This window comes from Gymnoscopelus braueri (assembly GCF_963280865.1).
Source record: "Gymnoscopelus braueri genome assembly, chromosome: 18".
Classification (NCBI taxonomy): Eukaryota; Metazoa; Chordata; class Actinopteri; order Myctophiformes; family Myctophidae; genus Gymnoscopelus; species Gymnoscopelus braueri.
The window spans coordinates 27514034-27530194 of record NC_137618.1 but is presented as its reverse complement, the minus strand read 5'-3'; the positions used below and the strand labels follow the sequence as shown (position 1 = coordinate 27530194).

General features: G+C 41.8%; 2 protein-coding genes across 2 annotated transcripts; both read left to right on the top strand.

Annotated features, from left to right (window-relative positions):
- Positions 1-7647: 7647 nt before the first annotated feature.
- On the top strand, positions 7648-8270 carry LOC308073436 (gamma-crystallin M2-like; the record flags this gene model as incomplete). The annotated part of the gene is made up of 2 exons (XM_080412334.1): positions 7648-7890; positions 7998-8270. Exons 1-2 carry the CDS (start codon positions 7696-7698, stop codon positions 8268-8270), a joined length of 468 nt encoding a protein of 155 aa, XP_080268460.1. The 5' UTR covers positions 7648-7695.
- A 5889-nt stretch (positions 8271-14159) lies between these two features.
- On the top strand, positions 14160-14934 carry LOC308073431 (gamma-crystallin M3-like; the record flags this gene model as incomplete). Its single annotated transcript, XM_080412329.1, has 3 exons — positions 14160-14174; positions 14312-14554; positions 14662-14934. The coding sequence occupies 3 exons, from the start codon at positions 14160-14162 to the stop codon at positions 14932-14934; spliced, it is 531 nt and encodes a 176-aa protein (XP_080268455.1).
- Positions 14935-16161: the final 1227 nt, after the last annotated feature.

Below are 16161 nucleotides of genomic sequence, written 5' to 3'. Positions count from 1 at the left end.
CAGTCTATGGCCATGGGTTGAGGTGTCCATGAGTGAGGTCCTTAACCCCTGAGTGCTATATATATGACCACCTCAGCTAGTCAAGCTGAAAAGTAGTATCCCCTGTTGGAATCATTTAAGGTCTTTATTATTATTATTATTATTATTATTATTATTATTATTATTATTATTATTATTATTATTACTATTACTATTACTATTATTATTATTATTATTACAATTATTATTATTATTATTATTATTATTATTATTATTATTATTATTATTATTATTATAAACCTCATCCTGACCTCCAATATTGACCTGTGAAAACAAAATGGCAGCGCTACAGTACGTAGCTTATTTCATATGTTGGGCTTAAAGTTGACTTCTTACAATGGTAGAAGGACAACACCGATATCCACAGTCGGAATACGAAGCCGACTAACCATATATTGTCACCATGGTGACAAAATGTATAAGCCTAATTAGAATACTACAATCCATCTGTATTGTCTAGAAAGATGAAGTAAAATAAATTGCAAACTTTTGTCATGATAACAGAATTTGTGACACAAGTTTGAAATCTGCATTATAAGCAACACAATACAGAGATATATTACAATATCCACAATCCCTCAGCACTCTGCTCAGCTGTTCAGAATAATCATTTGTCAATTGCATGGGCTGCTTTGTCTCAAGTTCAATCTATTCTGTTTCTATGGCTTATTGTGCTATTATTGCATATTGCTTTTTGCCTTTTATTCCTTGGCCCCTGTATCACTGCTTGCAGCTATATATTTTTTTTAATTTGATTGAATATTATTTAATTTAATATTAATAAAGATACAGCAGCACATTATAATTATAAATTCTGAAATGATGTACTTTTATTCAGACATTACAGTATGAAACCAGCTCAATTTCTCTCAGCTCTATGTCTCTGAGGCCATGAATTGGTGAGGCATTCTCCCTGTTACCTGCACATTATTATACCATTTTATTTTTTTAAACCAGCACTGATTGTTTTTTAATTTAATAACGCTTATATGTGAGCGGGTACAATGCTTTAGGCAGCAAGGGGGCATGGATTATTAAAGTACAGAATATAAGCTTTCATATGATGTATCATTCATTGAAATTGGAACATATTTGAAGAAGATGTGACCATTTGAATCTTGTTGAACCTTAAACCCCAAAGCAGAGAAATTGCCTTGCAAAGATCCCAGAGTTTTCAACACCTCAGTGGCCCAGAAATGGGTGTGACAATGGGAGGGACAATAGGTACTCAACTCCACCCCTAATCACTCCCCCACCCCTAACCACTCCCCTACAGAGGCAACACTAGAAACACTTGACAAGACAGACCTGCTTTTACATTTCTAAATGTACAGTGAAACAGTACGATTGTATGTATCTTTATGTGGCAGCTGGACATAAACCAGGACAAAATTCCCAAAGGGAAGAATAAAGTAACCTAGAAGAACTCTGACATTTTTAAGCCAGTAGATAGATCATCTGGGGGAAAAAATCATAAGAATAAAAAAGAGAGGAGAATTGAACTAGTTTGTTTTTTTAGGTATTTTATACATAGGCTATTTGAAAATAGCCGATCTACAAGCTCACAATGCGCATTGCGACTCGTTGTGAGCTTGTAGATCAGCTATTTTCAAACATTTTAGTACTTTTACTTTAAGTATATTTTGATGCCAATACTTTTGTACTTTTACTCAAGTAACATTTTGAGCACAGGCCTTTTACTTGTAACAGAGTATTTTTATATTGTGGTATTGCTACCACCGAGTACTTCTTCCACCACTAAATTTGACCCACTGGTAGTCAACTATAGTCGAGGTTTACCTATTAATAATACCTGGTGTTTGCATTTCTCCATTTACAACTCGTACATCTACATAAACGTTCAGATTTCAAATATGAAGTGCTTATCTCATGGCCACGGGTGTTATAATTATGTACGGGCCCTCATAAGTACCCGTATCTTCAGTATTGTTCAATGAAAAGCATTTTAATCCGATCGGCGGCCATTTTCGCATAGAGTTATAATGTATCAGAGTGCAATACACCCCCCAACCGCTACGGCCGAGTAGTTGAAAAAAACTGAGACAATGGCCACCAATTGGATAAAAGGTAGGTTATTGTGGGCCAACAATGTTCGGAATTCGCCAATCAGGATGGAATATGAAAAATCGGACAGAACCATCTTGATCACTTGACTATAGAGATAATGGGTACCGATTTGCATGATGATTGGACAACATTTGTAGGAGTAATACAAAAAAGAAAAGTGTTGAAAAAATCGGCCTCCTGGTGGCGCTATAATAGGGCAATGTTAAAAGGTGGCATTTATTCTTCAACATAATGCGAATGTGCGTGCAAAGTGTCACCTCAATCGGACGCTGCGTTCATGATTTGTGGCATTTTGTTCAAAACAGGCCACTTCTGCAAACTTTAGATGTCAATGTTAGCCAATCAGGATGAAATATGAAAAATCAAACAGTTCCTTCTTGATCACATGACTATAGAGATCATGTGTACCGATTTGCATGACGTTTGGTTAAAAACTGTAGGAGTAATGGGACAAAATGGGTTTTGCACAAATCGGCCTCCTGGTGGCGCTATGACAGGCCCATGTGAAAAATGTGGGGCAGAGGTTCTGAATTGGCATCCAGGGAGTGGGTGTGCACAGTTTGGCAGCGACCGGGCCAACGGTGCTTGAGATTAGCTGGTAACACACAGACAGGACACACGGACTGACGGACACACGGACGGACGGACGGACAGGGGCGAAAACATACTCTCTCGCCATGCCTTTCGGCCTGGCGGAGACAATAACGCTAAATAATAAACAAATAAACAATGAGGCTGGCTGAGAGCCTGAGTGGGGACAGTTGCGTCGGAAAATAGTACTCTAAACCCGGATAAGGGTGTACGCTCGGCTGAGCCAGTTGTTCCACGCCGTTTAGGAACGGGGGGAGGAGAACCTCAGCGGGGAGCGTCAATATGAAAGGGTTCGTAATGCAGGCGTGGGTGAGTCACCAGGTACAAATGACTTTTTTGCTGCACTCCCTCATGGAGCTACTTGCGGATTATACTAGGGTCAGTCCACCCTAGGTGGACACGCACCGACCTTTTGCACCTTAATCCCATGTATAACGCACTGACTTTTTTTTGGTCTTTTTTATTGTGCTCTTTTTTCTCTAAGCACCTTAACGTCCATATGTATATCATGCACAGTATAAGTATAACATGCACAGTATATACATTGCTGCTATGCTCAGGCACCTTAGTTTTTTATTATCAGAGAACAACCTCTCTCTTAACGTCGACAAGACCAAAGAACTGATCGTGGACTTCAGGAGGCCGCGGAGAGACCATGCGCCCATCCTCATCGACGGTGCTGCAGTGGAAAGGGTCAGCGAGTTCAAGTTCCTCGGAGTACACATCGAGGAGGACCTCAAATGGGAGACGCACTCCACACACGTGAGGAAAAAGGCTCAGCAGCGACTGTACTGGCTCCGCCGCCTGAAGAAGCTCGGAGTAGGACATCGCATCCTCAGGCTGTACTACAACAGTTCTGTTGAAGGCATCCTAACAGGCTGTGTCACGGCCTGGTACGGGAACTGCACTGCCCGAGAAAAGATCAGCCTACAACGAGTAGTGCGATCGGCAGAGCGGATAATGGGAATCGAGCTCCCAGAGCTCCAGGAACTGTACAAAAAGCGGTGCGTGGTCAAAGCCAAGCGCATCATCAAGGACAAGCACCACCCAAGTCACAGACTGTTCAACCCCCTACAACGACCGCGACCGGGCAAGGGGCTCTACCGCAGTATCAAGAGTTCCACCACCAGGTTCTGGTGTAGTTTCAATCCGGCTGCTGTCAGAATGCTGAATGGGGCATAAGCCTGAATGAGGCATAGGCCTTGTTCAGCAGCCTGACAACAGGCGGCGCAGACTTTTCTGGCTCTTCCTGAACACACCTGTGGATTATACCAGGGACAATGACTTGGACTTTAGCCCCCCCTCGGACACACCTGTGGACTACACCAGGTACAAATGACTTTTTGTTGCACTCCCTCATGGAGCTACTTGCGGATTATACTAGGGTCAGTCCACTCTAGGTGGACACGCACTGACCTTTTGCACCTTAATCCCTTGTATAACGCACTGACTTTTTTTCTGTCTTTTTTTTATTGTGCTCCTTTTCCTCTAAGCACCTTAACGTCCATTGTCTATCATGCACAGTATAAGTATAACATGCACAGTATACAATACATTGCTGCTATGCTCAGGCACCTTAGTTTAGTTTTTAGTTTTTTATTATCTCAGGTAATTTGTAAATATGTAGATAACTTGTCTGGCCTTCTGTTGCTCTCTTGTTTTGATCTCCTTCCCACTTGCCCCCCACCCCTCTTCTTCTCCCCCCCCCTCTTCTTTCTATGGAAACTAACGTTGCGATGGGAACGATGTACAAAAAAGAATTTCACCCACTTTTTTACCTTGTAAACCTGTGATGTGACAATAAAACTGATTCTGATTCTGATTCTGATTCTGATTCTGATCTCAGGTACTTTGTAAATATGTAGATAACTTGTCTGGCCTTCTGTTGCTCTCTTGTTTTGATCTCCTTCCTACTTGCCCCCCACCCCTCTTCTTCTCCCCCCCCCCCCCCCTCTTCTTTCTATGGAAATTAACGTTGCGATGGGAACAATGTACAAAAACGAATTTCACCCACTTCTTTACCTTATAAACCTGTGATGTGACAATAAAACTGATTCTGATTCTGATTCTGATTCTGTCAAAAGCAGCAAAGCAGCAGCAGGTATCACAGTGCCTGAAACGATAATGGCCGTGTCATTCTACCAATTTATAATACTAATGTTCATTAAGACAGGAGCAGAGAGACAGACAGTAACGTACCGCTATGCAGCAAAGGCGGAAGCCATGATGGCCCGCTTGCAGCGGCGGACACCGGTAAGAATAACTGTAGCAATAGTAAAGGCCATGATTATTATAGTGCCGCTATGACATAGAATTAACTGGTTATACTGAGGAGAGGAAGGACCACCAACGTACCCGTTGTGCAGCGTGAAGCCAACACCGGACTGGGCGTAAAACGCCGACGAGGTGGATAGACACACCGAGGCTACAACGGACACAAACGGTCATGGTCAAGTTCACGACCATGCGCCACGCAGTATAAGACAGTTGCATAAACAGCAAGACGGAGAGACATACCTGCGCTGGTGCGCGATGCAAGTGCAGACAGACAAGCCCAACAGGCCAGCCTGAACGAATAGTGGACCAGGTGTGGAGACAGGCAGACGGCTAACTGAGTTTGGGGGTGCGTTGCCTTAATACTGTTGTCAATCAGCCCACTGATGAGTGGGCGGAGGATGGCAGCGTGGGAACCCACGCCCATCCTGCTACACTAAGCTAGCCTCGTTACTCCACGACCACCATTATTTTTGTCCAATCTTCAGTGAAATTCTTCCATACAAACGAACGTCGAGCGGCCTGTTGTTTAGCTGGGGCCGCCCTCACCTATAGCTGCTGTGTTTGCAACATGTGAGCAACATAATTTCTTTGGTTTGGGATGTTTTTGTAACATTGAAAATGAATGAATAATCACTTTCACTTTAGCAACATCACGATTTCAGTTGACTGTTCCAGTTGCCAGTTCTGTGAGAGAAATAAGCAACCAGGTCTAGGAAAACGAGCCCAAAAGAAGCGACAATGGGCCACATGAGCACTTTAACCCTACTGTATAGACGAATCCACAGACGCGCTGCCTGTAGCTGCCTGTAGGCGGCCATTGCTGCGGTGTCGCGTCCGCGGAGCGTTGACACCGCAGCAATGGCTGCACCCAGGGCAGCGCTCCGTGGATTCGTGTATACATCGGCTATTTGAAAATAGCAGATCTACAAGCTCACAACTCGTCGCATCGCGAGCGACGCGTTGTGAGCTTGCATTGCAGTCGTAGAGCATCGAAAACACTATGCAAATCTCTGCCAAGAGTCTCTCCACCACCCAAAATAACACACTCGCAAAAAAGCAGCCTACTTTGCCATACAAATGTAACCATTTAATGATTCTAAAACGACTATCTTTTGCAATACAAACCTTCTTCAACATTCGAACTGTGTTAATATGAAAAAAAAACGAAAAAAACAAGAAATAAATTTATTTAATTTGCTGTTTTCTACTGTTTGAGTTGATCCGAGTTGATCCCCAAATCACCAGCCCTCCTCACATATGTGTAGTAGGCTACTGTATCCAATATTATATATGGCTTTTTGCGTGTGCGTGCATGTGTGTGTGTGACTGACAGGCCAAGTGTTTCGACTGCATCATTTCCACAAAAACAGTGGAGGGTGGGGCCATTAACGGTCAACCATAGACATGGGCACCCCCTGGGCCGTGCCTGGTCATCTGTACGAATACAGGAAGGGTGGGCACTAGAGAACACTTTGGGAGAAGAGTGGGCACTCTTCCGGAAGACTGGGCACCTTATGGGGGGACACTGGGCACGTTTTAGTAAAACCATATGTATAACCCTAACCTTAATCCTAACCTCAGTAAAAATATGCAAAACTATATAACTCGAAATATGCAAAACTTGAAAATCAACACGAAATCTATGTACGTCTGTATGTCACGTTGTGTTGGGGTAGGCCTGTTGTGAGCTCACGTACGGATGTGCAGATCCAATTTGGAAAATAGACGATTGGCATTAGTCTGCGCTGAACAAATATGAAATGGTGAGCTTTACTTAGTTGTGTGCCTGTGTTCAGTTCAGTTCAGTTCATTTCATAACAAATGTTGGATACAGGACATATTCATTTGTTTATATGTATTCTTTTTGTAATGTTGCTTGTTTCCTGTATGGGGACTATGGATGGAAATTAGCATTCTTGCTAAATCCGGCATATTTACCTTGCATTGTGGTGTTCATTAATGGTGGTGTTCATTAATATGTGGTTGAGAGTGAAAGTGTCCCACTTGATTAAACTGCAGAGATACTGAAGTGCACACACACACACACACACACACACACACACACACACACACACACACACACACACACACACACACACACACACACACACACACACACACACACACACACACAGAGAGAGAGAGAGAAACTATGTGTACTGTATATAATCCAAAAGATAAATATAACAATATCAATATAATAAAAAATACAAATAGAAATACAACATTTTCAGATAAATGAGCTTTCTCTCAATTGTATTCTTGTCAGTGGAAAATTCTGTCCAGAAAGGGATTTGACTGTGTTAGATTACAATACATAGTGAGCAAGCACCTAAACATTCTATACGCTTCTATAGCATGTTGCTGGGTCAGGAATTTAAACAATAGGGGGCACACAGTATAAAAGTAAAGGGCTAAAACAGGTACAGTATCAGTTCACCAACAGTTCTCTGATAGCTCTGAGAAAACACCACAACCATCAACATGGGCAAGGTAAGAAATATGATGTAGTACAGAAGGAAATAAATACTGAATATAAAAGATTAATATTGATTGATTGTGCCAACAGATAACTGACAAGTGATGAATATACGGTATATTTTGATTCAGTATGTGCCTTTCTAGTTGACATTCCTTTATGTTTGTTTTCAGGTCATCTTCTACGAGGACAGGAACTTCCAGGGTCGCTCTTATGAGTGCATGAGCGACTGCTCTGACTTCTCCTCCTACCTGAGCAGGTGCCACTCCTGCAGGGTCGAGACCGGCTGCTTCATGGCTTACGACCGCCCCAACTACATGGGAAACCAGTACTTCATGAGGAGGGGAGAGTACTCTGACTACATGAGCATGTGGGGATGGAGCGGCGGCATCAGGTCCTGCCGTATGATCCCCATGGTACGTATAAATTAGCTGCTTTCATAGTCACAACAGGTACAAGGAAGATACATATTGCTGTTTTGTTTTTAAGGGTATTCATGTCTGTTTCTGTTGTCTTCAAACAGCACAGAGGCCAGTTCAGGATGAAGATCTACGAGAGGGAGAACTTCGGTGGACAGAGTCACGAGCTGATGGATGACGTTGACTCCATCATGGACCGTTACCAGATGAACAACTGCCAGTCCTGCAACGTGATGGACGGCCACTGGCTGATGTACGAGCAGCCCCAGTACAGAGGCAGGATGCACTACATGAGGCCTGGAGAGTACAGGAACTTCAATCAGATGGGAATGAGCGGCATGAGGTTCCAGAGCATGAAGCGCATCATGGATATGTAGATGTCTTTCCAAGGAACTAATTGTTAAATATTAGAAAATAAAGTTGTAATTTATTCATAATTATGGGACTCTGAGTCATCAATATGAGCAAAAGAAAAGATTTTTAAGATTGAGAGCAGTGTTTTCCACAATAGTGTTATAGAGAATAGAATAGAGACATTCCATGAGGCTTCAATCAGATGGGAATGAGCAGCATAAGGTTCATGAGCATGAAGCACATCATGGACATATGCTAAATCTAAACATCAATAAATGATTACATGATTTTCTAAAATCTGGTCTTGCTATAATCATTTCAAATGAATCTATCCTCTGTGGGTAATTCCCAGAACAAACTGATGAGTAGTACCGATAAAGAAAACTTTCAATGATTAAAACAAGTGCTAATTAGAAAGCAATCTGCTCAGTAGATTAATAAACTAGAAAGGTGCACTTCTCTGAACGCAGATGTCCGCCAGGCCTGCTCTCCTACCCAGGGCTTTGTCAGTCATGGGTTACAGCAAGGAAGAGGAAGCTGCAGGGGACGTTTGTACAACAGACGGTGCAACTGTTGGCGTTTGTGGCACGCCCTATGGACAGAATGAAAGCGGTTTTGGAGGTGTGCACTATATGGATGCCCCTCAACATCCGATTCACATTTGGGGTAAGATTGGATCTTGTGCTTATGATATAATGTTTTCTGTAAGAAATACACACATTTTAAGACAATTGCAGGCAAATGGTATGGCGTATCAAAACCCTGCTTGACGGATTAATTTGGTGGGGGGGGAATCACATTTAGACAACAAGCACCGACATTTGTGACATTTGTGACTAGCCTGGAATCCAGACGGAGGCACTCATTCAGCGTTTTTTTTTTTTTCACTTCGCTTCTCAGTCTTCTATCATCCTGTTTGAGCTGGATTTCCAAAGGACGACACCAATTACGTAGCCAAGTCAGGTAGTGACTCGAATTTCACATTGGAAGGCTCTGCCCCGCCCCGCCCACGGAATTTTACATTGGAAGGCTCTGTTCCGCCCTGCCCACGGAATTTTACATTGGAAGCCACTGGTCCCGCCCCGCACCACAGACCAATCAGAAGCCGCGGCTCCTTTCTGCCCATCCCGCACCTTGGAAATAGCATGTAGCATGCAGACTGAGAAAAGGGGCGGAAATCTGGCTTGAGGCTGGGGGCACCGAAATCGTGCGCGTTAGTTTCTGTTGTTGAATTCTTATTTTTGCCTGATTTTACTGATTTATTATCAAAAATTTAATTATTTTAACATTTATTTTTATTATTCTAAATGACTTGGGGGGATCCAATCTGAAGCTATAGGGGGGACAAAACCCCCCTGTCACCCCCGGGATTTCCGCGCCTGACTGAGAAGCGGAGTGAGAAAGCAGAACGGAGCGAATCAGTCTGGATTCCAGGCTAATTTGTGACGCCCCTATGGGTGGAAGTGAAATTGCTTTTGGCTCTGCATTGTGCAGAGAGGCCCCTCGGTGTGATTCCAATTTGGGGCAGATTGGTCGCTGGGTTCAGGATTTGTGACATGTTTTGTAAAACAGCCAATCATAGCCAGTCGGAATGGAATCTGTATAATAAATTATCTGAGAAATAATGTTTACTGATTTGCGTGTGAATCTGTATAGCTGGGAATTGATTTTTGGCATGGTGTTAGGTATGGGCATAAGGTTTACAAAAACCATCGCAAACAAGTTGGGCTGGCACCCTAGTGGTCTTTTTGCAGAAACTCCAATATTAGTCGGGTCATAAACCCCCAAATAATTGATAAAAAATATTTTTCAATGGATTCTGTTACTATTAGACATGCTAAATGTCATACTGTATTAAAAATCTAGGAAAATCTAACTTCTGGAAGGCACCATTTTCAAGATGGCGTCCATGATGGCTGCCGGGGGCTTAAAATGTCTATATTCACCGTTCTGCACCAATTGGGATTCCTTTTAAGAGAAAGGGGATGATATGTGTCACCATGCAGTATAGGTCTGTCTGTAGGTTTCGGGTACAAATTTTCCTTGATTATAAAAATGCCCAGAAAGTTTATCTCATTTGCGTTTGCAGATATAGTAAATTTGGAGGTGAGAATTAATAAACTGATGAAATTAATGTAATGAGGTCTCTGATCTCTCTGATGATGAAAAATACATCATCCCGGTATCGCGTCCAATTTGAGATGTATTGTATGAAGGGATTTACCTGGTTGTTAAAGATCACTTCTTGTTCAAATAATCCCACATAGTATAGGCAAAGCTGAGGGACATCCTTGATCCCATGGCCACTCCAGAGGTCTACAGGTAAAAAGTATTACCATGTAAGAAATAGTTTGACTTAAGTACTTCCTCGATGAGACAGACCAATGGAAATTCTGATCCATGGCGGACATTTTTTCCTCAAACACTCCATACATTGCAGCATTATATGTGACATTTACATTAAACCCAATTTGTGCCATTTTCCCCCAGACATATTGTGACCTCTGACAAACTGCTGTGACTTCTGACAGTCTCCTCACTGAGACCAGCCACATGACATCCCTCTTTTTTTCAGTAATGTTTTACTCCAAATATTTTTAATGCACACCTGCTTTTGAGAGTCGTCTAGACCTTTGTAGGGGAAAATGCCACCATAAAGATCATCACACAGCTTAACATAAATATTTTTACTGGACATTTCAGGCCAGTCAATATTTAAATGTGCAACTTTGCTGACTAAGTCTCCATACATAATTTAAAAATAAGGCACAGAGCTCCTTGCACGACCCTTCTTTTTGTTCCAACTCAAGGCCTCACCTATCCACAAGGCTCTTCTTTTCATACCAGATGCCACATTTTTGCAGAATTAGATTCTTAATTTGAGTCCAAAATCCACATTCCCAAGCCCTCCATCTTTTTTTGTTTTTATACAACAGCTTCTTTTTGTAACCTCCCTAGTAGTTTTTTCAGTGTCTGGCTGAATGCTTGCCTCTCACCGCAATGACCACTGTTACTGGCTACGTGCGGTTGCTCTCTCAACTCGATCAATTAGGTGCCAGACAAGCTAATACACAAGACAACACATCGTTGTTCTTTGTAAACTGGCTGTAGGTGTGAAATAAGGGGGGCTCGGGCTGCTAGAATCAAGTGCTGCTATGATAGACTGACTGACCAGGGATGATTACTGCCTGCAGCAATATGGGGGGACAACTTTTGTTTCATCAGTTAAAGTGAGAGCGCACGCACAAACTATACCTCCGTGGAATCAAAGTGCACCGTAGCATGTGTGATCATGGATTCCTTATTGATCGAGGTGAAAACATGCAATTTAATGTCATTGTCAATGTCTCTTGTTGTAGGCTGGATTTCATACGATAGCTGACATCTTGCAGCCGATTTCTGAGATGGGGGCGTGGCCAAAGTGGGACTCTTTGGCAATTGGTTCATACTGGATTATCCCGATCCTGATTCGTCGTACAGATTTTCAACCGAGAAACACCCGCCTTCGACAGCGTCACCAGACCCTGAATGCGAGGCAAACGATTCAGGGGGTGGAGCCAGGCTACTCTATGTGTATAATATATAATCTAATATTTTCACTATTTATTCTCACCCAAAGGGGTGTGTAACCCAGGGGTGTGTAACCCAAAGGAGGTGAATGAAGTCATGCAGGTGAATTAACTTCAACTGAAGGATATGCTGAACATGTAACTTTACTCATTCTGTATGTGTAGCGTAACATTCTTACTTGCAACAACAACAAAAATTCAGGAAGTACCTGTTTTTCTTACCTTTAAACTGTTTATGATGTATATGTTCTGCATAGCAGTGTATATCTGTCTGTCATTTATTGTCTCCATGAATTGAGTACATGAGGATCTCATTTGAAACAAGCCAATGCGGCTTTCATGAGCGATCCATTTTAGTTAACCTTGTATTGTAAACTGTACTTCCTGTGCTTTTTCTCTGCAACCTTCTAAATAAAGTATTCAATCAAAACAGATATTATATTATGCCAAGATCATGCATGTGAAATTGGGAATATGTACATATTTCTTTTAATGTTTTTTGATTGGTAATAATGTGTCATCCATGAGTGAGCTGAATTTCCTCTGAGATCAATTCAGCTAGACTTTTTTTTTAATATACCGTAGCCCTTAACTGCTGTACTGGGCCGTCCACTCCACACCACAACTAAAACTATACTATAACTGTACGTAAATATATTGTTTAAAACAATCATTTTAACTAAAGTGGATGGCAGAGTCTATACTCTAATAAAAGCAGCTCTATAAAAAAAGCAGCTCTATGAAAAATAATCACATGCATAGCCTACTGTGTATTTGTAAATGCGTTGTTTCACCCTTAATGTTTAATACAAAGCCATAGGAAAGCAATATACATTGTCAGATTTTTCCTCGCTTAATGGAAATACAGTAGTGCTTCATGGTCACTTACAGTCAAAGGTCATGTTACCAAATGAATGACCATATTGTATGTTATTTTCTACTGGTCAATATAGTAAACATGTCTATATCTCAACAGTTTTTGAGTTATAGTGGAACATGTAATTCTGACATAATACACTTGACTCCACTTTGAACAACACTACCAATATTCAATGGATATGAGTATAAATCAGAAATTTAAATAAGATCTTGTTGACCCAAGTGTAGCTTGAAGTAAATTGTATTGACTATTGTGACAAAGTTATGGCTAAGAAAATGTTTGATCTTTTGTGACCTTGACCTAATTACACCCAAGGCCCACCCAGGTATCTAGGGACCATTGGCCTCCTATCTTGAAAGTTTCATGTTATTCCATGCAATTGTTTCCCCCTAAAGATTCTAACGAATAGACACAATCAACCAAATGACCAAAAGACAGGCAGACAGACAGACAGACAGACAGACAGACAGACAGACAGACAGACAGACAGACAGACAGACAGACAGACAGACAGGCAAATGAACAATACCCCTCCCTGAGGGGACACGATAATTATTCAGCAGGATTGCAGCAGATAAAGATTACTTAAATACTTAAATAAAAGACAAACAAAGGAGTAAAAGTTTGACAACATAGTTTGGGGGTCGTGGCTGTGGCAAGTAGATGTGCTGTAAACACCATATGAACTACAACGGTTGAAGTGCATATGAATAATATCACATCTTTTCTGCATTTCAGTCTCTCCTCACATTAAATCATTAAATTAAGTTCCCTTTAATAAAATAAAAAAATACATGATGTTGCAATAGCACTACTACTACTACTACTATGAAGCCCAGCGGTCCTTCTCCACCATTTCATTACAATGACCATCCTCATCATTAAAACCATCACCATCAACAAAGTTATTACAGTATGAGTAAAATGTGTGACGAGTAAAATGTGTGTGTGACATTACAATGTTTTTTAAATACAATTTAAAATATGATTAACACATCGGTATCACAACTGAACCAGTGCAACGCAAATATCAACATAACGTGAGTGGTACTGTACAGTAGCATTATTTGACCATCAGTAAGAGAAAAGTGCTATTTTCATTGTCATTATGTACGTACTGGGTATGTATTAGGAAATGTTCACAGGTAGGGATCCACTTGACACACAGAAGGCCACAGAGTGTGTTTTCAAATATTATGTTAAAGGGACAATTGTCTCTTAGAATGTATTGTTACTTACTCTATGGAAACATCTATTCTAAAGTCTTCTAGGGGATCCAGTCACATGGAAATGGGACAAACACCCTTCTACTCTATAGGCCTCTATACCATGTTGCTGGGTCAGGGGTTTACACAATGGGGGCCACAGATTCTTTGGGTTTAGTCAGGTATAAAAGTAAGGGTTAAAACAGAGATGACAACAGTGTAGCAGTGACACAGTTCTGAGAAGCAAACACCACAACCATGACCATGGGAAAGGTAAGCCCAGTGATCTTACAGGCACATTTTTTTAAACAATAAATGTTAAATACATTTTCAAGTCACAATAATTGATCAATAAGAGGATGTCTGTCTTAAACAGTCTTTTAAAATATATTTAATTATTTGAATTTCAGATCATCTTCTACGAGGACAAGAACTTCCAGGGGCGCTCCTATGAGTGCATGAGCGACTGCTCTGACATGTCCTCCTACCTGAGCAGGTGCCACTCCTGCAGGGTGGAGAGCGGCTGCTTCATGGTGTACGACCGCACCAACTACATGGGAAACCAGCACTTCATGAGGAGGGGAGAGTACTCTGACTACATGCAGATGTTTGGATGGAGAGACTGCATTAAGTCCTGTCGCATGATCCCCATGGTAGGATGAATTTGCTTATAATCTTGTATAATCTCCTGGATAATTTCATTTCTACTTAATTTCAAGTTGAAGTCCATCGCTATTAACCTTTCCTTTTCCACAAACAGCACAGAGGCCAGTTCAGGATGAAGATCTACGAGAGGGAGAACTTCGGTGGACAGAGTCACGAGATGATGGATGACTGTGACAACATCATGGACCGTTACCAGATGAACAACTGCCAGTCCTGCAACGTGATGGACGGCCACTGGCTGATGTACGAGCAGCCCCAGTACAGAGGCAGGATGACCTACATGAGGCCTGGAGAGTACAGGAACTTCAATCAGATGGGAATGAGCGGCATGAAGTTCCAGAGCATGAAGCGCATCATGGATATGTAGATGTCTTTCCAATTAACTAATTGTTAAATACTAGAAAATAAAGTTGCACTTTATTCATAATTATGGGACTCTGAGTCATCAATATGAACAAAATAAATGATTTTCAAGATTGAGAGCAGCGTTTAGTGTTAGTGTTACAATAGTGTTAGAGGGGGAATAGCCCCACTACAGAGACAGGATATGGTACATGGGGCCTGGAGAGACCAGAATATAGAACATAGAGAATATGAATTGATTAAATTATACAGAATATACATTCATGCGGCAGAAGGATGAATACATTTGCAATATTATGTAAATAGCAGGAGTTATGCATATACTGTACAATTCTGAGCTATATAGAATCTCCAAAAACATACAATTTGTGCAAAGAGATGTGTAAATTGTTCAGAGCTCTGATAGCGTGAGTGAAATGACTCTTTCTCTGTCCCTCTATGGTGGATTTATGGCAGCCTATGCGTTTGCCTAACCACAGAAACAGTCTTCTAGGGTGATGGGGTCCTTCCACAATTTTTCTTGTTCTGTTCAGGCATATCTTCGAGCAAGAGTCCTGCAACTCCCCATGGTGATCAGCTGACCACTCTCTGCAGGTCTCATTGGTCCTGAAAGGAGCTATTTCCATACCAGATGGTGATACACCGCGACGCCATTGGCTGACGATCCACAGTCGATAAATCAATAATTTGGGGCGGGTCCCTGGTTTGCATGTGATTGCATATTCAGTAGCCATGGGTTTCTGTTATGTATGTCTGTTAAAGCACTGGCCTTTGGACCACAAGGTCATGGGTTAGATCCCGGGCACCGCAAACTCTGCATATGAGTAGCGTGGCTTGGGTGCGGAAAATACTGGGGGCTGTGCTAGGTGCTGCGCTCCACCTCAGCAATCCATCTCCCAGGGATCTAGGTGTATGCATACAGAATAGAACCAGATGGAAACAGATGATGTGCTGCTGTGGTGACCCCGATGGGAATTAACTTTCGGTAAATAAATGTCCTTCATACTACAGTACAGTGTCACTCAAAAGCAGCAAAAATAGCCAATCTACAAGCTCACAAAGCGTCGGGATGCGACGCATTGTGAGCTTGTAGAGTGTGTCTGTGGGTTTTATAAATATTGAACCAACAAGAACTTGTGACTAAACCATACTTTGGATCCATTGGAACACATTCTATTTTTTTCCATTTTTTCCATTTCCTGAAAACTAACCTCCACCGTCCTCCACCAAT